At 38.5% G+C, this 23,223-nt stretch overlaps 2 protein-coding genes across 9 annotated transcripts in view; both read right to left on the reverse strand.

The window, feature by feature from the left end:
* The window catches only part of si:ch73-103b11.2 (myosin phosphatase Rho-interacting protein), a 49,443-nt gene extending 47,016 nt beyond the window's left edge, over positions 1-2,427 (reverse strand). For all 5 annotated transcript variants that reach the window (XR_009927639.1, XR_009927640.1, XR_009927637.1 and 2 more), the window contains exon 1: positions 1,596-2,427. Coding sequence is in view for 1 of the 5 variants with exons in the window: in XM_062442710.1 (XP_062298694.1) it covers positions 1,596-1,715 (120 nt within the window). In the remaining 4 variants the exon portion in view is untranslated. The remainder of the gene's footprint in view (positions 1-1,595) is intronic.
* Positions 2,428-4,057: 1,630 nt separating this feature from the next.
* On the reverse strand, positions 4,058-22,411 carry LOC134003490 (actin-binding LIM protein 1-like). 4 transcript variants are annotated; one of them, XM_062442711.1, is made up of 20 exons: positions 22,303-22,411; positions 17,081-17,224; positions 15,485-15,668; positions 15,240-15,352; positions 13,667-13,793; positions 13,313-13,406; positions 12,772-12,859; positions 12,547-12,605; positions 11,479-11,556; positions 10,510-10,680; positions 9,782-9,811; positions 9,520-9,637; positions 9,275-9,364; positions 8,012-8,059; positions 7,147-7,214; positions 6,855-6,900; positions 6,727-6,734; positions 6,319-6,393; positions 5,881-5,961; positions 4,058-5,619 (listed from the first exon to the last, which is right to left on the reverse strand). In XM_062442711.1, exons 1-20 carry the CDS (start codon positions 22,313-22,315, stop codon positions 5,506-5,508), a joined length of 1,749 nt encoding a protein of 582 aa, XP_062298695.1. In that variant the 5' UTR covers positions 22,316-22,411; the 3' UTR covers positions 4,058-5,505. The 4 variants fall into 4 exon arrangements, 1 of the variants encoding a protein (XP_062298695.1); XR_009927641.1 differs by having other exon boundaries at positions 5,566-5,619; positions 6,315-6,734; XR_009927642.1 differs by lacking the exon at positions 6,727-6,734 and having other exon boundaries at positions 5,554-5,619; positions 5,881-6,393.
* Between the last annotated feature and the right edge of the window lie 812 nt (positions 22,412-23,223).

Here is a 23,223-nt window from a genome sequence, read left to right on the forward strand (position 1 = left end):
TCCTCCTTCACCTTGATTACAGGGGGTACAGCACATTTCTCAGGCGAGTGACACAAACAAAATGACATAACAGAAATATTCTGTCATACGTCCCAAACATAATCTTGGACAGTCAAAGAGTTTGTGAAGACTTGCAAGAAGGCAATGTAACCCTACTTCTAAAAAACTATTTGCCTAAGAAGGAAGAGCAATAAGCATTGAGAGGGATTCAAGAGTGATACTGGCTGCATCCATGCCTGTGGAAAATTTGTTTAAAGCCCAAGGAGAAACACTGAGACCAAGCATGGTTAAGAAAAAACGTCCCATCTCTCCTCACATGACCTGACAGCAGCCCGAACGGCAAGCCCTCCTGAGAGAGAGAAATAGACAGATGAATCTAGGTCATTTTTACCCTTCAATGGTTTCATGGTTAAACAGAGTCATTTGCGTACGTTCGTCCTGCAGAATCCCCCAACCTCTTACTGTATTCCCTCTCATCATAAATGACAAGGTGATACTGCACTGATGGTGGGACGAGGGGCTCCGAGTGGTGGGTTAGTAAGGGGGGAGAGCACAAGGACTGACAAAAGGTCTGGTTGGAAAAAAAATTTCAGGGAATGGGACTCAGGATGTTTTTGTAGTAGTCATTGAACACCATGACTGACCTGGTTTTAAACTGTCTCCAATAACAATGTATGATAACCTTTGACTAAGTGCAATCATGAAAGGATAAGGTTGAAAGCCAGTGGGTCAGAAATTCCACTGGGAAAGTTAAAAAAAAAACAACAACAAAAAACCCTCAAGGCTATTTTCCATCCCAACAGGGCAGCCTACTTAGTCATGATGGAGGATATCACAGGAAAACTTGTACAATTTAGCAAAGTCCTCGAGCATCATGACCCCCACTAACAATGTCATTGATATAACTGCCAATCTGGATACAGGCTGACTTTTAACTAGTGTTGTTAAACAGCTTCCCCATAAGGAATGATCACTGTATAGGCCAACTAAGTTCACTACTGCCACATTCACAACCCGCCAATATCAACAACACAGTCCGGCAGGAAGTATTATTGGAATATCTCCATTCGTGATGATTATATGGAGCACAACACTGTGATTTGGACATCCTCCAAGTCCCCCATCATTAGTGCATTTAGGAGTGAAATTGTGTTGGTTAGTTTGGGCATTTGGGAGACACTGCAGTGTGTCAAAATAAAAAGTATAAAAGGTAAAATGTCAAAGGGGAGGTAATTTTAGGAACTTTTGAAACGTGTCACATGAATAACTTGCAACCCAAATGATTCACCAGAAGCAGTAGAGGGCAGGCTACTGTGCTGGAAGGCATGGGCCTGGGTGGAGGCCTATATCTGCATGAATTAAGGTCAATATGCGCCCTTGGGCTAGAGACTAATTATGTCCAATTAACCCAACCTTTGCACTTCACGGTCTATTGACACACGACAACCCGTTTGAAATGTGCACATCAAACGAAAAGCTAGAAAACAGCATTTCCCTTCTCATGATTAGATTACACAGACAAAATCACGTGAAAACATTATCAATTCGATGTTTTAAAAAGTAGGTTTGTATTTTATGTATTGTCAATTGTTTACCTGATTTAAGTCTTCGTCGTTGAGCAAATGTGATTCCCGGGGCTTAAAGCAGTTCTGACATTTACTTTTGTTGAAAATGTTGGCTTGAAATTTCCGACAGGGGTTCTCTTTGAATGACATGGTTGATGTGGAAAACTTGATGAAATGTCCAGAAAGAAGTCCTTAATTGTTCGAGAGACACGACCGATCCGTTCTCGGAGCAAAACGAGGGGACAGTGAGTCAACTTAGTACAGGTGGCGAGATATGCCAACTTTATTGAACAAACCTGATGTCCAATAAACAGGCTGCAGCGTGTTGTTCACCTGTAATATCTTTACCTGAGGCGGTGAGTAACCCCTCTTTAAGTGATATCTATCATGGTCATCTTGCTCGAGGGGTTGCCTCTCGCAGCTTAACGTCGACCTGCGAACTTTTTGTTAATGAATTCGAGCTGAGAAGTTGTCCAATAAGTCGTCAAAAGCCAAGTGTCCTGCTTTAATGACGTTGTACAGCCAGGTGTGGACGTTTCACAGGTGACATTCCGGGCCTCCAGTTCTCTGCAAAGGTCCCGTCAGCCTCCATCGGGCGGAACGGCACAACCGACGGAGGGAGTCCACTTTGGCCCCTCTCGCTCTCTCTCGCTCTCTCTCTCCTCTTTCTCTCTCGTTTTCCTATCTAACAAGTAATACCGCACTCATTGCCGTTAAATGCATATCACGTTAATACTATCACGCTTCAAGGCAAAACATTATCCAACTTAAGCAACGCCATCGACTCAGCTGTCACGCCGTTGGGTCCATAGTGTCGGGTCCCGTCCGTCGTAGCACCCTTCCAGCTGGCACTGAAACGCAGTCTGCGGTTGATGTTTTCGTGAAAATCTTCGCCTGGGCCGGACATCCAGTCTGGAGGTGCTCAGGAGAGAGCGGAGCAGTGAGTGGCAGCGGCGTGGACCAATCAAGCGCAGCGACACGCCCACAGTGGGGGCTGTGTCTTTAACTGACCAATAGAAAGCCTTGAAAAATCTCCCGTACTTTAGATCAAGCTGGGTGGCCTTTAAAGAGCCCATGATAACAAATACAAACTTCCATGCAAAATCGTGATATTATATCAGTATTGGCCTGAGCTAATATTTTTCATTCCAAAATGAAAAGACAGACAGTGGGCTACATTTATTCAGCTTATTATGTTTATTAGTAGAGGTTATTTCTTTAGCTGAAACTTGTTTTTCTTACTGGTGTGCTAATCACCAAAGTCCACAACAACAGGACGAGGAACCAAAGGAAGAAAGGTAGCTGTCTATCGAAATATTTGTTATTCTTGGCAATTCAGCACATTTCTTTTCAGCATTTAAAAAAGGGTAGTTAAACTGCTGTTAACAAAACACATGCCATGACTTTCCAAATGGAAATGATTCAAGCCGGAGCTTCTATAAAGATGACATCATTCTAACACTTTGATTATGCTCCAAAAGTAAACAGACTTTACCACTGACCTACAATTGAAGGAAAGCATGAACGTAATATATTTCATGATGATTTCATTTGCTTTAATTATCCTACTCTTCTGGAACTGCAATGGATGTTATTTCTACTCCACTACTACTACTACTACTCAACAGCAATTTGAAATATACATGTAAATATAAAGATGCCTCAGATATACTGCCTTCATAAAGTCTGGCAGGTGTTAATTTTAAACATGGTGAGTGAATTGTTTCCAGGCTCAAGAGCACCATCTGTTGGTCTGACATCTTCAATGGGTGGGTCCAAGTCTTACATATACAGTCTATGGTCCAAGTTTAGATTTTATTTTATTTTTTTAAGTAAATTGTACAAATATGTCAGAGCCAAATAAGATTATTGGTTGATTTTACAAAATTATATCACGCTCAGCATTTTACTTGTCAGTCTTACTAAAACTAATCTCCTAGACTCACATAAGAAAATCAAATTACCATATTTGTTTCATTAGACTGGGTAGCATTATGACATTATACAAATAGAACTGACAGGGGAGTGTGGAAACACTGAAGGACTTTGGTTGTCCCTTTCTTTCATTCTTCCTTGAAGCTGAGCATCTAAAGCCTACTATCTCCTGAATTTGACAGGAGGACAGGAAAGTTGTATAATTACAGTTTCCGCTGCTTCATATTCACAATGTGATGTCTAACAGTAGTCATTCCTGATTGTGACTGAAATGTGTTAAAGAAATGCACCCAGAGAGAATAATAATCATGAAAGCATCTCTGCAGAGAACAGATAACCAGATCAAGAGTGTCTGTCAACATGCACAGGTTCTTTGAGGTCGACATGAAAATGAAAAATTAGATTTTTTCAATTCATCTTTCCTCCTGTAAGATTCTCATGGGAAATCGACTAAAATCTTCACATTATGCAGAGAAATATGTCCTCAAAACACATACCACAACACACATACACAATCTCATTCATACTGCCAATGAAAAGTCGCTAATTTACTCAAATTTTAAGAAGTGCAAGAGTTTATTTAGGGCGCTTGAGGTGTTGTGCTGGGACAGCGATGTCAGTGTAACATACAGTAAAGCTGAGCAAAGGTGATACATAAAACAAAATGAAGTGTGAAATCATCTTAATTATTCCTTTACAGTCCAATAAAGCACCTTGCAGTGAAAATGTATTTAGTGACATAAAAATCCAAATTCTCAAAGATGTCTCAGTTTTGTGCTTAAACATGTTTCTATAACAAGGAGGCAACCAAAGTAAGTATCAGCTAATTAAGAAAAGTATAGTATCATATAGTAACAATGACACACTCACTGCATCAATGACAGGTTATACACATTTCATGTACTCAATTGCTGCACTATGCATCAAGTATCATGGGAGTACATATATTCAAAAAAGGGTAACATTAATGGTCTATAAAGGCTTTTATGTCGAGCAATCTAACTTTGACCTGTTTCACACCCATTTTAGACATGAGTGTCACAGACATTTATAACTTGCAACACCCTAAATACTCTCAACCTGTGTATTAAAGTCTTTATTTTAAAGTAGGCATGCAGAAACGTACACCGATGCTTATTGAGGCTTATGGAAATCTTTATTTTATGATCCTTAAGTCTGATTTAACATTTTCTCATGTTGATAAATTACTATGATTTAGGTTTGAGATGCAAATGTTGTGGATGCTTAATCCAGACTATACCTTGCTCATCATCTTGTAGTTGCCAACCACAGATATTTAAGACATTGGTTGTCCTTAAAAGCTTTGCCACTGAATATAATCTAAGGTTTTGCACAATCATTCCTAAACAGTACAGTATAGGAGCATTTTGTTGATCCGGCGCCCCCATTAGTAGAATGAAAACATACCAGGAGTACAAAGATCACTTGGTTTAGGTTAGGTTAGGTTGAAGGAAGGTTAAAGACTTATACATGTCACAGAAGTCAACATAAACATGATGGTCTGAAACACAATGCAAAGCCTCAAAGAAGAAACATTACTTTTTGCCCTTTCTTCCATACTTTTCACTTCATGGTCAATAAATGCCACACTACATGTTGGATTTATGGTGAATGGGCGAATAAATTGAATACAGCTGAATCGTCCAATATGAACATAATTCCTGGGGAGACAGGGCTGACATAGGAAAGAAAAAATTATAATGCCTGCCTATTACCGAAGCCAAGACTAAAGCAAGACTAAGCCGACTGCTCGTTTTCATGTCTGCTTTTAGGTATTATAAATGCAATCATCATTCATAACAATAGTCTACCATGACTTATAGGGGAACATAGTGCTGAGTCCCTGTAAGAGCTAGTTTGTCCTGTTCTTAGGCAAACGATTTCTAATTTGTGTGTCAAATACAAAGAAATAAATATAAGGAGTCATCAGATTTTGACACATACTGCATTTTAACAATGAACAGAAACATGCATGAGGCAGCATTTAAAAGAGATTTGCTTTCTTCTTCATGTCATTACGTTTCCAAAGCGGAAGTCTGTCAAATTCTGGTATATCCATGCCAAAGATGTCGTAGAAGGAATCTGGGGACAGATGACACTACAGAGGAGAGCAGGAGAAAATGAAAGATTAAAGTTTCTGTGGAAAGTCTGCACAAAATCTCAATGATAGATACAGTGTTGGGTGGTTAGTAGCCCATTAGATAAAGACTGAGTTTATTCAACAAAGCGCACATTTTCTCCCCACCACCAGTATTCAAGCACAGACAAAAAAAGGGTTAATTTTTCATGTAACAAAAACAAAAACAAAAAAGAGAAGAAGATGAAATTGTGTCACATTGGAAGACTGCTTTTACTGTACCTCTAGTCTTGTTCTGTCAACTTCCTTGGGAAGCTTCACTCGTCCTCTGTTACTGATTGTCAGCATTTCATATGGGTAGACCTTGACACAACAAAGCCTGGTTGAGAATGCTTTATAAGTTGATGATTACAGATACTATACAACCTACACATGATTATTTGCTTATACTACATTTGTGCCTTACCAGATATTGCAATTATAGATGAAGTTACAATATATGCATCCCACAGTATTGTGTGAATTCAGCACTAAACTACACTGGGTTGAACTAAAGTATGCTTTTGTTAATCTTATGTGCATGAAGCCATTAAAGGTGATTATATGTGCCATCGACACAGCTGTGATTATATTCAGAACATGCCAAGTATTTGCACTGAAAACTCTCCTCTAGCACACATGCAGCTTTGCGTAGAATTAAACATAAATATACAAACTTGCTTTTGGCTCCAACAAATTAGGCATAGACACTCCTCTCTCCAGGCGTATTAATGGATGTTGACCATCATAGAAGAGCTACAGAATGAAGCAAACACATGCAATGGGAAAACGTCTCAGCAAGATGAATCACTTAGCAGCTAGAAGCCAGATAGTTCAAATACTGCAAGCAAATTTGTAAGATGTGTGGTTAAAGAGTCAGTTATGTCTTCTGTTATTACATACATTAATGAAGCAAAGGTGCAAATTTGGAATAAAACCGAGTCGATTGTATTCCTCTTAAAACATGCTGATGCATACAGTGAGCTTCAGAAACAGTCCTTCAGAAATGCAGCAAAACCAAATGGTAAAAAAAAGACATGAACAGGGATTCAAGATCACATAAAAACACAGCCAGTTCCTCTCACATACCTTATAATCTGAAAGGCAGGGGAAAAGGGAAAAGACAAGCAACACACAATTAGTTTTTCAAGTATTGGGATGATTGGGATGATTAATAGCATTTATGAAAGAATAGGAAGGGGAGTCTGAATACTTACCTCTGAATCTGTCACCATTGTACTGGGAGAAATCAGCTGACCTTTGCTTAATGAGAAGCAAACATATATGGCTTCAGTACCTAAAAGTCTAGACACAGCACTATAGTCTAGCTTTATTGATTTCTCTGGGGAAATGTTACCTGTGTTTATTCTAAATCTACTTAAATAGATTGGTAAAATAGATGGTTGCTAGATATGTGTACTTGGACTAAATTCAGTCCAATGAATCAATGAAATGGCCTTATACAATAATTCTAAAGAGAGACTTAGGTATCAGTTATGTTGCTCTTACCGGATTGAGGCCACTGCGGCCATATCCAGGCAAAGAGGATGTTTGGGATGTGGAGGAATTTGGATCATCTGTGTGAAAGTGAAACAGCAGAAAGAAGAGCTGATCATAGGAAGATTTACAGTCTGACTTGGCTCTTTGCCCAAATCAGATCAGACTTAATGAGTAAAAAATTACTTGCCAGGTGCTTTTTTTAGCCTTTCGCTAATTGTTCTGCAAAACTAAATTCTCAGTACTACTCTATTTTTATCTTTACACTTTTGATAAAGCTTTTTTTTTTTTTACATTTACATACTTAACAACAATTGATTGGGATAAACTAGGTTACCGTTCAGGGTGTTTACCTCTAGCTTATAGTAAATGCCTTATACAATATACTGGCTATACTGCATTGCTGCGTGACCTTACGTGACATTTATAGTGAGGCATTGGAGAGTCAAATCCAGCTCAAAGACACAAATAGTCTTTGGCTACAATAATTAAATCAAAGTTTAAAAAAATAAGCCATCTGACAACAAAAACACCAAGATGTACCAATGATAGCATCAATAATGTACAATTGGCTGGAACTGAGACACAACATAAAGTATCTTTTTTGCTCATAATTTTGCCTTTAGCTTAAAGTGAGTGCAGCATATTTATAATTATGTTTTACTGACTTTACCAAAAAAGTAATGTGCTACAAAACCTGACAATGAAACTAAATCAGTGTTGTAAGACTGCGCTACATTTCACATCCGTTGAAACAACACATCTGAGATAACAATCAATAACTTTAAAAAATAATATTTAACCTCAGAGCAGCTTTAATGGAAACTTTAGGTTATGTTTTTAAGGTTATGTGAAAGATGTATAAGTCATACTATACCTTGCTTTTTGTAAATCGGAGGCCTTCTGTACATGTTGAAACCCTGTTCTGCAGACATAAAAGAATGCAGGGTCAGCAGATATTTGAAATATTACACAGTAGCTGCACTTAAGATAAAAATGCCTTAGAATTAATGGACAAGGAGTACAAGGCAACATCACAGATGTTATTTTAGTAAGAGGACATGATTACTCAAATTTCTCTAAAAAAGACAAAGAATACAAGGCAATGCAGACTATAAAGTGGTGCCAGAATGAATTAATAGCATAATAAAGTGTCTATATACACATAATTTACTTACTCAAAAAAAAAATTGGATTTAGTGTCATGTTACTCTTTAGATTTACAGCAAGTGCAATAAGCTTTTCTTAAATATCCTATGTTTAATTTGATTTCATGTAATTGCTGCATCTCTTAAATCAACTGAGTTTCATCATTGTGATCATTTTAAGAATTTAATGCTTCAATTCAGTTGAAGAATAGCAACTAACTAAATAAATTTACGCACTGATCACTTCTGTATACAGAAATCAAGTCCCTGCAGGTTCTAAGTCTGTTGCGAGTGATCTTCAATTCCCACTCAAAACGCATGCCAGCTATTTGTGGTTCAAAGCCTGTCATATCTCATCCCTTACACATGATAAATCAGGCTTTAGAAAATCACAGAACCTTCATTCCTGCTATAAATAGACACAGCTTACAGGGATGTGTGAGTAAAGAAGAGGCAGAGAGGTATTTATTTATCTAATCCATCAAGTTATAAATACCTACTTAGATATAGAGTTACCACAGATTCTGAGGCTGTTAAAAGGTTTTACTTTTTTCCGTGAAAGGATTTGATTTAGTGAGCTGTGGGCAAGGTGAGGGAGAAAATGTGGTGAGGTAGAATATGCAAAATAGGAAAGAAAAAAGAATGGAAAAGAGCAGTGAAAAAACATTGAAGGAAGTAAACAAATATTTGTTGGTTTGATACATACAGTACAGTAAACTGTTGTTTTTTAAAGCTATAAAATGAACAGTCTCACTAAACTTTGACCACTAGATGGCTCAGTTTTTCCAAGAAAAAAAGAGAATGTATTCCTGTTTTAAGCCATCCAGCTCTGCTTGTGTCATTGACCTTTGAACTTTTTGTTGGTAGTACTTTAGAAAAACTAGAAATTCTAAAACCCCTTGCACAAAGGAAGTATTAAAGATAAGCAAGTGACAAAATGCCAGAAAGGGAGAAGAGGTGCTTACAAGGGTGGCAGAGGAGTGGGAGCTTACCTTTGGTGGGAGGGAGAAAGTGGTGACATAAGGGGGAAGTGGGGCAGGTGTCTTTGTTGCCAGAGAATAAAGGAGGGGAAAGCATCAAGCCTGCTCATTATTCCAGGGAAGAAGAGGTCAAATGGGAGGAGTGCAGGGACAGAGTTGTAGAGTCAAACGTGGTGAAACAGAGGAAAGGTCAGCAGAGGGGGATCAGTGTCATTACAATGGTGATAAGAAGATAGAGAGGATTTTACTCTTCTTACCTGGCCGATGGAAGTGTTGCGGTGATCTGGACGGAGTTGGAGTGTAACTATGACGATTGTACGGTGCATAACCTTCGCTTGTAGATTTTGGTATGCACTTTTGCAATTCAAAGCTCTCCTTGAAAGCAGTGACACACAAAAGACGTCATAAAAAAAGTGTTTGTGATGATTGTGCTAGAATTACATACATGTGATTTTACAAGGTCTGAGCACATCAACCTGTTCTAACACTGTGGACAACAGTTGACTTAAAAATACTTACCTCTGTGCTTTCAGATATGTTTCCAGGTGACTAAAAAAAACAAAAAAGCAATCAATACATTAACTGAATCATTCATTCTTGTTCATTTGAAAGAAAAACAACATATTGCGATTTTCAGGTGAAAACCTCCAATCTCATCAAATGTGAAGATAAACAACCATATTCCAACCACTGCGAATCTCCAGGTTTATTCAGAGAGATTTTTAAGATTTTTAAGATTTTATATAAAAAGAAGACATATAATATTCTTAATGCTACAATCCTTCATTTAAAACATGAAAAATCACACCTGGAGATATGAGGTTTTCACTTGAGGACAAACATGAAACAGGAACAAAGGGATTTAATTGTATAAACTTTTGGTTATAATCTCAAGGCTTAATTAATTAAGTAGTTTTAATGAATTAACTCCACATTAATACTTTATGGGAGCATCAGTAAAATTCTTAAACACGTTCAATGTAAGTAGGGAGTAGTATCCAATATATCTGCCATGACTTATTGTGGAAATTCAAACTTTAAACACTATTCGTCCAAAACATACTAAGAGACGCATTCATATGTTCAATTTTCGCAATGAATGTATTTTTGGCCAAACACAGTTAAATATCGAGGAAACAAAACAACACTTCACTTGCTTTAAATCAAGCCAAGAAAAAAAAATCCACCAAAATAATGGCACACAAAACATGTCACTGAATATAACGCAGAGCACTGAATGACTTTACCTCTGCAGAGCTCTGCCTGTCCTCTCTGTTGCCTTTGTTGTCCAAAGCAGAGGAGTTGTCGCTCTCAGTCTTATAGGATATCATATCAGGATGCTCTATTTCATATATAGCCTTGACTCTGGGAATTGCTGCTAAGTCTCGGTAATCAATGATCTCATTATCTACTTTTGCCTGGGACCAGCAGAGGGAGGAGAAGGGAGGATGGGGGAGGATGGGAGTGAGGTGGATGGAAACACAGAGGGAGCAGACAGCACGATTAAGTCAAGTGGAAGGTCAAAGGTCACTTATTACATCACTTCAGGGAGGAATGAAACTTTAATCCCACAACACCACATTAGGCTGAGTTTGGCACAAAAGATTGTATTAGCCTGTAAAATTATTATCTATGACATCATTCACTGTTTAAATAGCTTTGGTTTTTTGAGGTGTTATGATGGGGGTAAAGTATATTCTGTACCATAAACAAATAGGGTGATCATATATCCTAAAAGACTGGGCAGAGGATGCAAAACGACATTGACAGGAATGGGCTTTCAAAAAGATACCAATTCAAATTGCATTTTTAATGCATTCAAATTGAAGAAGCAAATAAATCTAAATTTCTATTCAATGTGTGGTTGATTTTTAGTATATTAATGATTGAGTGGATATATTTTAAATGGTATAGGCTCATCATTAGTCAACCACAATTGAAATAACATTGTTCTCTCACAAGAAAAATAAAACTAGTTCCGATCAGTCAAGGTAAAGTTGAAAAATGTCTTTACAGAGAAATGTAAGATTCTTTAAACGGGGTTTTTCCACATTAGCTATTCACCTAAATGTGTGTATTCAATTACTGTCAAAATAGAGAGACACTTTGCCGACGTGATTCCCCTGTATGAATAATGGATAGATGAAATGTAAATCAACCCACAGTGAATTGTGCACCAGGGAAGATGCTGAGCAAATGTTGTGATCACAACTTACACAGATAGCGCGACCGGGGCTTCCTGGAGTGCACGAGCCCGGTCGGGAAGAGGAGCTCTCAGATGAGGATCTAGTGGGCTAAGGAGGGAAAACTGTGTTAGTCAGATGTTTTCACTGAGAAACAGCAGTTTCTACTTCTGCAGGTGTTGGCAGACAGCTTTACTTTTTACTACAAACACAACATTTGCATCACATCTGGACCAGTTTACAGCAGTGTACAGGCCTGGCACTATGCAGTTTATACAACAGCAAAACTATTCTTATTTATTTTTTGTTTACTTTTTCATTGAATGCACCTAACAGTGATATGATATCAATCAAACAATTGTATGTACAGAACCACCCTACACTACACTGGTGTATATCATATTGTGCAGATACTAGTAGATGACACAGTCAAGCATGCAGCATTGTGCTATAGCTAATTTATTTTTTAAATGTGATAATCATTACATATGATATACACTGTGCGGGTGTTCTACTAATTAAAATCTCCTTTTATCCATGCTGTGATGAAAAAACTAAATTTCCTTGGAAGGAATCGTACTCGTGCTGTATCAACATGTGATTGTGTCCTCTTTTGGCCTCTTAGAAGTAGCACACATGATGTAATTGGCCAGCCTGGTGAGCAAAGTGTTGGTGTTGCATGTGAAAGAAGCGAGTGCAGTTAATCTCAAACCGTGAGATTACAGCCTGCTCATTCTAGAAAACCATCAAACTGCAGACCTGCTCACAATATTAACCTTTAGTTTTTGTTGGGGGTAAAAGTAATCAAGACAAGGCGTTTTGGGTCTGCCGACCTGGGAAGAAGGAGAGTGTGTAAAGAAATGACATTGCTCAGCTAACAGTCTTTATCGTGTAGGACAGCAATTTACACAAAGATCACAGTCACATCAGCTGAATATTTATATTATTTCCAAAAGTAAAACCATGTTGACATCGCCTTGATACAAATTTGAGTTTTTTTTAAATGTACAGGAAAGCTGCTTCTTACACATATTTAGACAAATAATACACTTAGAAACAAAGTTGAGCACTGAATTAAGGATTGTTTCTGTGTGGTCTTACCCTGTAACTGTCCTCAGTTCTGCTGCTGTCCCTGCATTCTGGGTGCCACACTGACGAACCTGTGAAAGCAGGAACAGTTACCTTCTGCAGCCTTTATGGTAAAATGTCAAAATGTAAACAGAAAACATTTACATCACTGAACATTTAGATATTTTCACATTAACAAAAACCCCAAATCCATAAGATGACTATGAGTAGATGATAGAGTGACACTGTCAAACTAACCTTGCAGATACATTTCTTCTCCCTCTGTGAATATTTTTTCACATCTGCTACATCTGGCACAGCCGGGGTGATAGTGTTTTTCCCCCGCCTGTAGCAGACATTGAGAAAAGCAAAAGCTTCAGATTGAAAGCATAAACATGTGAATTGCATACAATCTGCATATTTGAATTCATATCACAGTTTGTCAAGTTAGGCCTTATATCAGTACCAAGAGCATAATATTTACATATGATACTCAAAGCATAGAGAGTAACAAGATGCATGTGCATAGTTCATCAATGGCCCTCAGAGACTTTGATTAGATTTATCTGCACATTCACAAGACAGCATTAAACTTAATAAAGCAAACAAAAAGATGAGAATAGATTTAAATTGCTATAGGAAAATGAACTCTTTAGTTGCTGTGACAACATGTGCTGGGCAGTATAAGCATGATTCCTCTTACATTTGTTACATTTCAAACGAATTTAAAAGACAACTTTTGATAAAGACATATATATCCCTAAATACATACACAAAAACTCACAAAGACATTCCTCACCTCAAGGACTTTCCCTGTTATGAACTTCTGACATGCTTCACATTGTACACCGAAATGAATCTGGTAGTCCCTCTCACAGTATGGAACACCATCCCTGAAAAGGTCAAAACAAACAAAACATGAAGAGACACATATTCACATCTAGTATACTGTATGTAAGTTGTGACTGATAATCATTCAAACCTTTCTCATTAAGAATATATTAAAAATAATATAATGTGTGTTTGTCATCACTGAATCCCTGAAAAAGCAGTTGACATGTGTTCCTAATATCTTTAACTGGTTTAAAATAAGGGGAAGGTAAAGAAAGGATCACGACTGAGAAATCAGTATGAAAGAGGTATTTGTACTTACTTGCTGATGTATTCACCACTCAGCATTCTTCTGCAGGCTTTGCACTTGAAGCAGCCGAGGTGCCACTGGCTACCCAGGGCTAACAGAGCCTGGCCGTTCTTGATCTCTCTACCGCAGCCATTGCAGCCTGAATACACACACACACACACACACACACACGTGTCAAAGGTCATCACTGTACATTTGTAAAGCCTTCTAGTTAAAAAAAAGTTTTAAGCTGTACTTCTCAAAGAGTTACAACAGATCTGAGACTACAATAGATACAGTAACATGCATACAATCTGAATGTCACACAACAAATGTCATTCACTTCCTTTTTCTTAAGTTCATTTTTCCACCTAAGCATAAAAAGAGCTGCACAGAATTTAATTAGATGCACAAGCGTGTCTCTCTGTACATGTGCGAACATAGATTGTATCAAATGAAGGGCTCAAGTTAGAATACACTCGGGGGGAAAAAAACACTAAATTGTATCAATCTAGTTTCACATAGATGAAGCTACCTCATTTGTTCTTCCAAATTTGTTGTTTGTACATTTATATGAGTATTACAAGTGAAAAGCCTTCTGAAATCACAGAACTAGAGTCTTTTTGTAGCTGTGCTGTTTCTTCCAACTATAGACCTGTATAGAGGTCCTCTTAATCCTGAGACTTTGTGAGTCTGGATTTTCTGTTTATCCCTGTTGCATCTATAGTTGTGCAGTGGGAAAGGTCAACTTGAAGTTGAGAGTAGAGTGCTACTGTATCTCTTAGTCTGTACTGAGTCCTTGACCTGGCAGGATCCCAGGAGGATGACCGGATTTATAAGGTTATGTCAATTCACAGTATTCAGGGGGGAAACAATCCTGTGTGTGTGTGAAGGTTAGAATGCAGTTAGGGAACTTTTTTAGTCTACATTCAAGGTGACATCATGCACATGTTCAGGATGTGAAAACATCTCCTCAAAACACAAGACAGGAGATTTACAAGCATAAGGGCATAATCAGATGCCTAAAACACATTAAATAATCAATCTGAGAGTGTTTCTACAGGATCCACAGAGGCCCAACTTACTCTCTTGTTTGTGGGTTATTGTGTGTCATCTGCAGAAAACAGTGGATTTTTCATTTTCACATGATCGATATGCATTCATTGAAAGGAGGCTGACAAATGCGCTGACAACTTTGAATGATCCTACAGCACAGGAAAACACTAAATATACAGGCAGCTGGCACAGCTGGCCTGGGTTGAGAGCATAATCCTCTGATTACCTCTGGGTGGATTCCAGTTCTTTGATCTCATTAATCAATGTTTTTGATAAGAAGACTAAATCAAATTACTTTTAGTGTGAATGGGTTGCTGATGCTCCTGATCCCACTGATAATCTACAGCAAAAATCTGCAGTTTCGGTATCTGAAAAGTCTTTGCTGTTTTCTGCTTTGTGATGAATTTAAACACCACAGACCACCACACCAGGTGTCAGTACACAAAACTTTCATTTGTGATCTACCACTCATCTCAGACCTGCAAGCTCCCAGGACTACCAGCTCCAAGGCACAATCTGTAGAGAGAAAGCTATACAAAAATACACTTACAATTAGAACAGCTTATGTCGTTAGTTGGAGTCGGAGACAAGGGTCTAATACAGCGCTGACAGAGGCAGTCTTTACCACTGAAGGTAACGCAATCCCCAGCTGGAAAGGGTTGTCTGGGAAACATAAGAAGAGAGAAAATCATTTCAATTGATGTAAAAGTCGTAACCCTGCCATCAGGATATGTTGTCATACCTACGTCTACAGGTATGCGTACAGTGTCTGTGTGTACATATTTTTACAATTACTTGCAAATGGTGCACACAAAACAGGCCGGGTGGTAGGTCTTCCCCAAGACTGTGACCACTTCTCCCTCCACAAATTCCCCACAGTTGTTGCAGAGCGTGCCATGAAGCCTCTGGAAGTCCACCGGACAGAGGTAGTCGCCGTTCCTCATGAAGAAGCCCGACTGACCCAAGTCACAGCCACACACTGCACACAGACACGCAGGCAGAAAGAGACAAAGATGACAAGGTAATTGAACAAACGTGTGATAATTTACTAGACCATGCAGACTTCTCTTACACATTCTGATTACACAGTATCTTCTTTTTGGTGAACAAGACATTGATTGCACTTCCTCGCATATACGAGTTCACAATAGGTTTGAATTGTCTCCTTTTCACAGGCTGTTGTCAGAATAAACAGCAAACACATCAGTCATTTCAACAGGATGGAAATAAATGCCATATGGGCTGTCTGACCTGACTTTGCTACCAGGATTTCTGTATTTGTGTGCCTTTGACGTTGTGTGCGTGTCTGTCCACATGTTTGTGTTTGTGTGTGTGTGTGTGTGTGTGTGTGTGTGTGTGTGTGTGTGTGTGTGTGTGTGTGTGTGTGTGTGTGTGTGTGTGTGTGTATTCTGATCGGCCCAGTGACAACTTACTGACAGGGAGGTAGTGCTTTCTTTCAGCTTGTCATTTGATACCATTTCCGACACTGTACCTCTGAACCTGTCACTGTCATGCCACAACAGAATGCACCAAGATGCCAAGGACAGATTAATGCTGGTCTATTTCATCTCCTGTGAGTCACCCAAGATACGCATTATTTAAAAGAATGCTATTTTAAGTTTGAGTGAAGCACATGCAAACATGTTTTTACATTTTGTCTAAGTATAGACATGTTATGACCTACAAATGATATTGTTCATTTTTCCTTGACTTATTATTGTTACTATTGTTATCCTTGAGGCAATATTTATTCCCTTCCTTTCTGTATCATAAGGTTTTATTTACTCCGGTTGAAATTTCTTAGATCACTGAAACAAAAAGAGCAGTCACTACTTCTTTGCTAATCTTCCCTTTGGTGGCTTATTTTAATACTAATTTATTCACTTCAAAGTGAAACACTCTGTGGTCAATTCTGACTCGCTGAAGCAAACAGGCCCATTCGATTCTGTGGGTTTTCCCATTGTTAAAATGCTGCAAGCTTCTCTGCTCTGAAAGTGCCTTTGTTTTCTCTGTGCTGTAAACATGGTTGCAAAGCGATGAAAGGGCAACAACATGAGAAGCTTGTCAGAGTTGATTAGTGAGGACAATAGCCTGCTGGGGAAATATGTTTTCCACGAAGCAGAGTAACTGCAGTGGATGACAATCTGACAAACCAGGACGTTTTAACAACAGTCCATTGTAGATACAGGATATTTTGTAATACATTCTATTTGATTGCACCCTCAGTCTGACTAACCCAAATGAGTTATTCTGTTTATTGGATTGCTTTCAAATTTCTCACAACTAATACATCTCTGAGCTCAGTTGATAAAGTACAAAGTCTGTTCTGATTGAAGTGCGAATACAAGACACTCCACATATTTTTAATATCAACATATTAATGGTGCTCACCCTTGCAGGTAAAGCACTTAATGTGGAAGTGGCTGGTCTGGACTCGCAGCACCTCTCCTTTGCATGGTTCCCCACATCTGAAGCACTGGATGAGCCGCTTCCCTTCCGGTGGACACGGGTGGCATTCATCCTGAGTCTGTAGCACTACAGGACAGGGAGTAATAAAACAATCAGGTCAGTCTCGAATCATTTGTCAAACTAATATGCCATATAAAATGTGAGTTACAAGTGCCTGAAAAAAAATCACTTTAGTGGTTTGGTCTTTCAATTTGGTTATTTATGCATTTTTTAAAATAGAACTCTGGGGCAATAGTCATATGTAACCTCATGTAATTGTCTGATAGTAATTTGCTAATTCTGATTCTACACAGGAGTTTAAAAGTCTAGGTCCATGAAGCAAAGGCATGAAATGTTTGCATTTTTACTTGCTCATATCAACAGATATATGCTTTGCTGGTAGATTTACACACACACACACACTTTATTTTCCGATACATGAGGTTGGAAAACTTGAAACAGTAGCATAGTCTTCTCAGAGTAAACAACTCTCTCACTCTCTAATCCATCCAGTAGGTTTATCCTGCTTCTGCCAGAGCAGTTCATTACAATACAGTAGTCACTCAGAATGGTCCTTTCAGTCCTTACATAACAGAACGTAATGAGCAGACATGCTTTGGCTTTTGGCACAGAAACACACACACACATGTAAACACACACACACACACACACACACACACGCAGTTATAGTAATCTTTAAAGGTTTTGGTCTATTGGAAACTTTTAAAAAAACAGACACAGGTTGAACTCAGCAACTACAACACTATCAATAGGAATACTCTAAATAAACATTTGGCCCATGGGTACCAAACAGTGGGCCAGATGCAAGAACCACTCGTACGCACAGATTCGTTCTTAAACCATGCGTACGAGTGATTAACGAGGATTTGCCGCATTCACCAATTTTCTCGTATTTTGGATTTTCTCTTAGGTACGAACAAAATTTACGAGTGATGCAGACCTGTCGTGGGGGGGGGGGGGGGGGGGGGGGGTTGACATCATATACTATAAGCAAGATATGTTAATCACTTAATGAACACATAACACCTCCACACGGGTACCCTCATCTCCAACTTCTTCTGCCGGCTTGCTCTGCGTTGTCATCCCGGGTGTTAGCAGGTCTGTGCTGACAGCAGTCCGGCAGCAGGTGTAACATCAGCAGTTGAGCTTCAGAATCAACTGACTTGGATTTTCTTTTTAACATCACTGTATGCTGACTACCACTTAACAGAGAAATGAATAATGTCGATCCGCAGGCTGAGCGATTATTATATTGTCAGTATTTTAGAGACCCCTGAGTAATGGGTGTGAACTATAGGGGATGTAGAGAAGGGGGGGGGGGTTAAATAGTACATTACATAGTAATGTCAAAATCATGATGACATTACTATGTAAAATTATTAGGCTATTTAGTATAAAGAAGTAGGCTATTTAACAATTTAGGTAGATATATCAGTCATTTGAATTGACAATTGAAACTATGATATAATGCAAGCGTAGGCTACAATATAATATTAGCGGCCGAAACTACAAAGCGACTTGTCCACAGTTACTTTTCCACAGTTACTTTTCCACAGTTACTTTTCCACAATATAAACTGACTATTTATTAATAACTGTTATTCATTTAATTGAAATATTGCTTATAGAAGTAATAGTTTAACTCCCTGGCTGATGACATCCCCTGTCTTAATTCATGTTCAGTCACTTTTGTTTTTATTTCTGTGATGCTGCGCGCAACAGCTGAGACAGCGTTCACAGGACGGGTCATTTTCCTCATTCTTTGTCTTTCTCAGGACCTTTAATTCCACCGCTTACACACTAAATAATAATATGTGTTTCTGTTGATCTCTTTCTGAGAGCGGGACCTCAGTCTGAGAGCTCGTAAAATTCTTATTCTTAGTCTTTAGTGCCATTTTCATGAATGGAGCTTCTCCACAACCTGATAGATGTCTGACCTTATATGGTATTTTTGGGGGCGTCATTCATGTTAATTTACTATTCTCGGGAACGCGCGTTCATTTAGAACAGGTGGGATTAATCATGTTTACGAAGGTCATTTACGACTGTTTCCTGGTGATACGAGTGTTTGGTGAATCCGACGTGGCACACTCGTAAATTCCACCTCACGAGAAAAGTACGACAGATTTAAGAAGAAAAATACGAACATATTCTTGCATCTGGCCCAGTGTGTCATACTGTAGTATGTGGTTTGGGAGAAAAAATCTCAGCTTCATTCCTTCTCTCTCTATCTCATTCATGTTAAATGACAGGCAGGAGCAGTGGACGCCTGTGCAATCTAATCACAGCTCACTTGAAAAGTCCTGAATGTGATTAGCAGAGGAGAGAGAGGAAAGAATGTGGCACGTTGAGAGCACCCTGTCTCCCAGTGTACTGACACCCAGCATAGAAATAGGCGAACAGACACATGAGCTTTATCTTTTCTTTTTTCACATGCAGTCCAGCTCACACTAATCTTTCTTTTTATGTTACTCTCTCATGTTCAAACGCAGGTTATAATCAGCTGTGATCTTTTGGGAGTAAACACCTGTCATGCCTTTCAGAAAAAGCAAAATCCCAAATTCACGTATGAGTATTTTAAGAGCTACACTAGAAATATATTGTTCCTCAAATAGTTTCATCTGCTCTGACATGGATTAGTTGTGTGTGAACTTATTCAACCCAAACAGACAGATTTCCACACTCTCACAACTGAACATGGAGATATATTCTGAACTTGAAGCTTATTCCTGTTTAAAATCCCAGACTCAGCCTCGTGAATCCTTAGAAAATTGAGTCAAGTACCATTGGTATGTGGCCCCATGTCTGCCCCACAACAGGAGAGATTCATCACTATAGTAACAAACATGTAGTCAAACAAGATTACGAGACCATGCTTCCCAAAGGCCAACATAAATATCCCTGTAACTGATTAAACCCTTTTTGAGACAGTAGCTAAACCAGTGTGTGCATCATTTAAGTGTCTATTTGATGCTAAACTCAAACTATAGGCCAGCTGCAGAAATTCATACAGTAAGAGGGCGCAATTAAATAAAAAAAGAGTAGTAATCCTCCACCTTGATGAACTAGAATGCTCTAATAAAGTCTAATAGCAATATGTCTAAAAAAAAACATACAAACAGCTTTCAAACAGCTTTGTGATTTTTGCACTTTAATCCTAAAATAGCAGTAAAAACCTTTTAGATTTTTTAAAATCTCAAATAGATAAACAAGCAGTTGAGGTCATGTTGACTGACACATCAGTTGCATCATACTATGATGCATTAAATAAAAGTGTAATAAGTATTTTGGCTGGAGTTCATAAAAACAGCTGATGACATAGCAAGAGAGAGAATTATAATGCAGGCTTAGTTTTAATCATCACATAAAATCTGATCTGTGCAATCTGATCTAAGCATTACCTCTGACATACTTAACAAAATCCTGCACATGGGACGCCAACAGTTAGTGAAAAACTCAGCCAAACTGGCCTTTGTCCTAGAGCGCTTTGGATATTTGTTAATGACAAAGCTGTGATGCCAACACACATGCCTGCAACCCATTTGTCACGGGGACGTTCACACACACTGCTACAGTTTTGAAATGTTTGAAAATTAATCAACTGACTTATGTGTGTATGCAAAGTCTGTAACATTGCAACCAATATAAAGTATATTTTTACTTTTTTGCTCTTATGGGAATGGTAAAACTGATGTGTGCAGTCCTCAGACGGAAAGTCCACTTCCACTCTTTCTCGATCTCTCCCAGAATGTGAAGCTGATATGGTGTCAAGTATTAGCAAATGGTAGATTTAGAAAGACAGCAAATGGAGAGAAACTTGAGACCAACAGCTAATCACTCAACCCACTATCTCCAGCTATGAAAACCTGCGTCTGTGTGTACATGCATGTCTATGAGTGTGTAAGGGGGTGAGGGAGTATCTATTTTAAGGATCCATATATTTTTTAATGTACATGTTTAATAGATCCTACAATGATGAGATGCAGAAATGTAAGGTATGCTTCAATACCTTGCTAGATGTTATTGGGAAAGGGGAAAGATGACTAGCTTTGAGTTAGAATTACTAACGCTACTTTAAAAAAGAAAAAAAGCTCTGTAATTGTGAGATATGAGGTGGGGGTAAAAGCCCAAATAAAACTGCAACTCAGTAAGCCTTCTTTCATTATCAGTGCAGTTTCAGGAGTTTCTTGTGTTCATCAGACAGTATCAGAATGGCAAGAGGCAGGAGGCTTTTATCTCAACAGCCGCCAGTTTTGTGAAATGAGTGAGAGCATTTTTTCCACAACGTGATGTCACTTATTACTGCTGTGCAAGAGAAAATAACTTCACTCTGACTAAGAGTCACTCCAGCAGTTAAGTCACAATAGGACATCTATGTGTCCTTTGTTGCTGCAAAATAGAAGAATCGAGGCGAAAGAGGGTTTAAATCACATGTATTGCTAAAATCACATGTTGGTCTTACTCAACAACAATGCTCTACGATTAGCTGTAACAGCTGCCCTTGCACTTTTCCCCACTTGGCAACTACAGTTTTTATCTCCAAATTAGTTTTTTATATTTGGGAAAGTTGTAAGAATAAATACTCTCTGCCAATCTGTCCAAACGGATCAAAATTATAAAAAGTACAACCTAAAATAAAATCATTTTGTGTTCAGAATGCACACACCAGAGCGTTCACACGGCAAAATATCAACCAAGCCCATAAAATTAATAATAACACGTATAACACAAGAATATTACAATTATATTAGGAGCAGAAAATCATCAGCAATACTGACATTAAAAAAACTCAAATTAAAATTAAAAAAAAGAAAAATTAGAAATTCTATTTCCCCAATGAAGCTGTAAGACTGTCTGATTTGATGACAAAATGTAAACTTAACAAGTGCTAACAAATCACTAGTATGTGAAGAATATCGCAAAATGCACAAGCAGCCACACTTCTCTTCTATCTGCCCCTGTACCCCCCAAACACACACACACACACACACACACACAGAGAGAGATAAAGAGAGAGAGATAGAGCGAGAGAGAGAGAGAGAGAGAGAGAGAGAGAGAGAGAGAGAGAGAGAGAGAGAGAGAGAGAGAGAGAGAGAGCGAGAGAGAGAGAGAGACACGCATACACACGCACTTAAAAGTGTATACCTTTCTCTTTCATGACAGTTGGTATCTGCACTTCTGTGGGAGAGAGCTCACTGCAGCGGATCAGAGTGAGGAGAGGAACTAACTGGACTGCTGGTCCAAGAAAAAGGGGTGGTCCAAAAACAAAGGGCAGCAGTGTGTGTGTGTTTGTGTTCTCAAAGAGGACAGGAGGTGTAAGGGCTCTTGTGCTTCTGAACCATGAGCTCATCCATATACTATTAGGGAGAGTATCTGTTTTGTACTTTTTTGATTGCAGTGTACTTAAAACAGTTAAAAGTACAATTTGTACAATATTTAAACTTATCAGATATAGTAATGTTTGCATTGCTGTTTTAGAAAATTAAAGTGTTTTCTTCGTTTTTAGAGAAATCCAACTACTATAGCCAGTTTATTGACAATGCATTTAAAGGGCCAGTAATGACAATTCTGTCCTGTATTGTACACACAATGTTCATAAACCTTTATGTATTTGTTAAGGTTTGATGGGACTTCTGTTCAGCAACGCTGATTTAGAGATTACATCACATGCTACTGATATAACTGCTTTTGAACCTTCACTTCCTGGTATTTTGTGGCTAATCCTTCTTTTTTTGGAACTATCAAGCTGAATATATGCATAATGTCTCTGATGAAACATTGTTTTTTTATTCTGCATAGTATGCAGCATTTTCTGCATTTGACAGTTCAGTCATAAATGAGCTTTGATATCAGTTAAATGTAGAAACGAAGCAGCATATTGACAAAACTTTGCTGAAAACTGCCAGTATTCCAATTGGCTGCTGTAAACAGAGGTGTGTCAAGTCTGCCAGATACTTTTGAACTTTGTGTGGGGATTGCAGAGGCAATTGTAACTGTGTCAAAGGGTTAAATCAAGTCTGATGGTGACAGCAGAGTTGTGGATTACTCATGTCGGGGCATCAGTTG

Source organism: Scomber scombrus, chromosome 21, assembly GCF_963691925.1.
Source record: "Scomber scombrus chromosome 21, fScoSco1.1, whole genome shotgun sequence".
NCBI classification, from domain to species: Eukaryota; Metazoa; Chordata; class Actinopteri; order Scombriformes; family Scombridae; genus Scomber; species Scomber scombrus.

Coding starts and splice junctions, on each gene's coding strand:
- LOC134003490 (XM_062442711.1), bottom strand. Junction 13,794..15,239: donor CGACATAAGCTGTTCTAATT/GTAAGTGTATTT, acceptor GTGTGTATTCAG/GCTGCAATGGCTGCGGTAGA. Junction 12,860..13,312: donor TAACAGGGAAAGTCCTTGAG/GTGAGGAATGTC, acceptor TGTCTGCTACAG/GCGGGGGAAAAACACTATCA.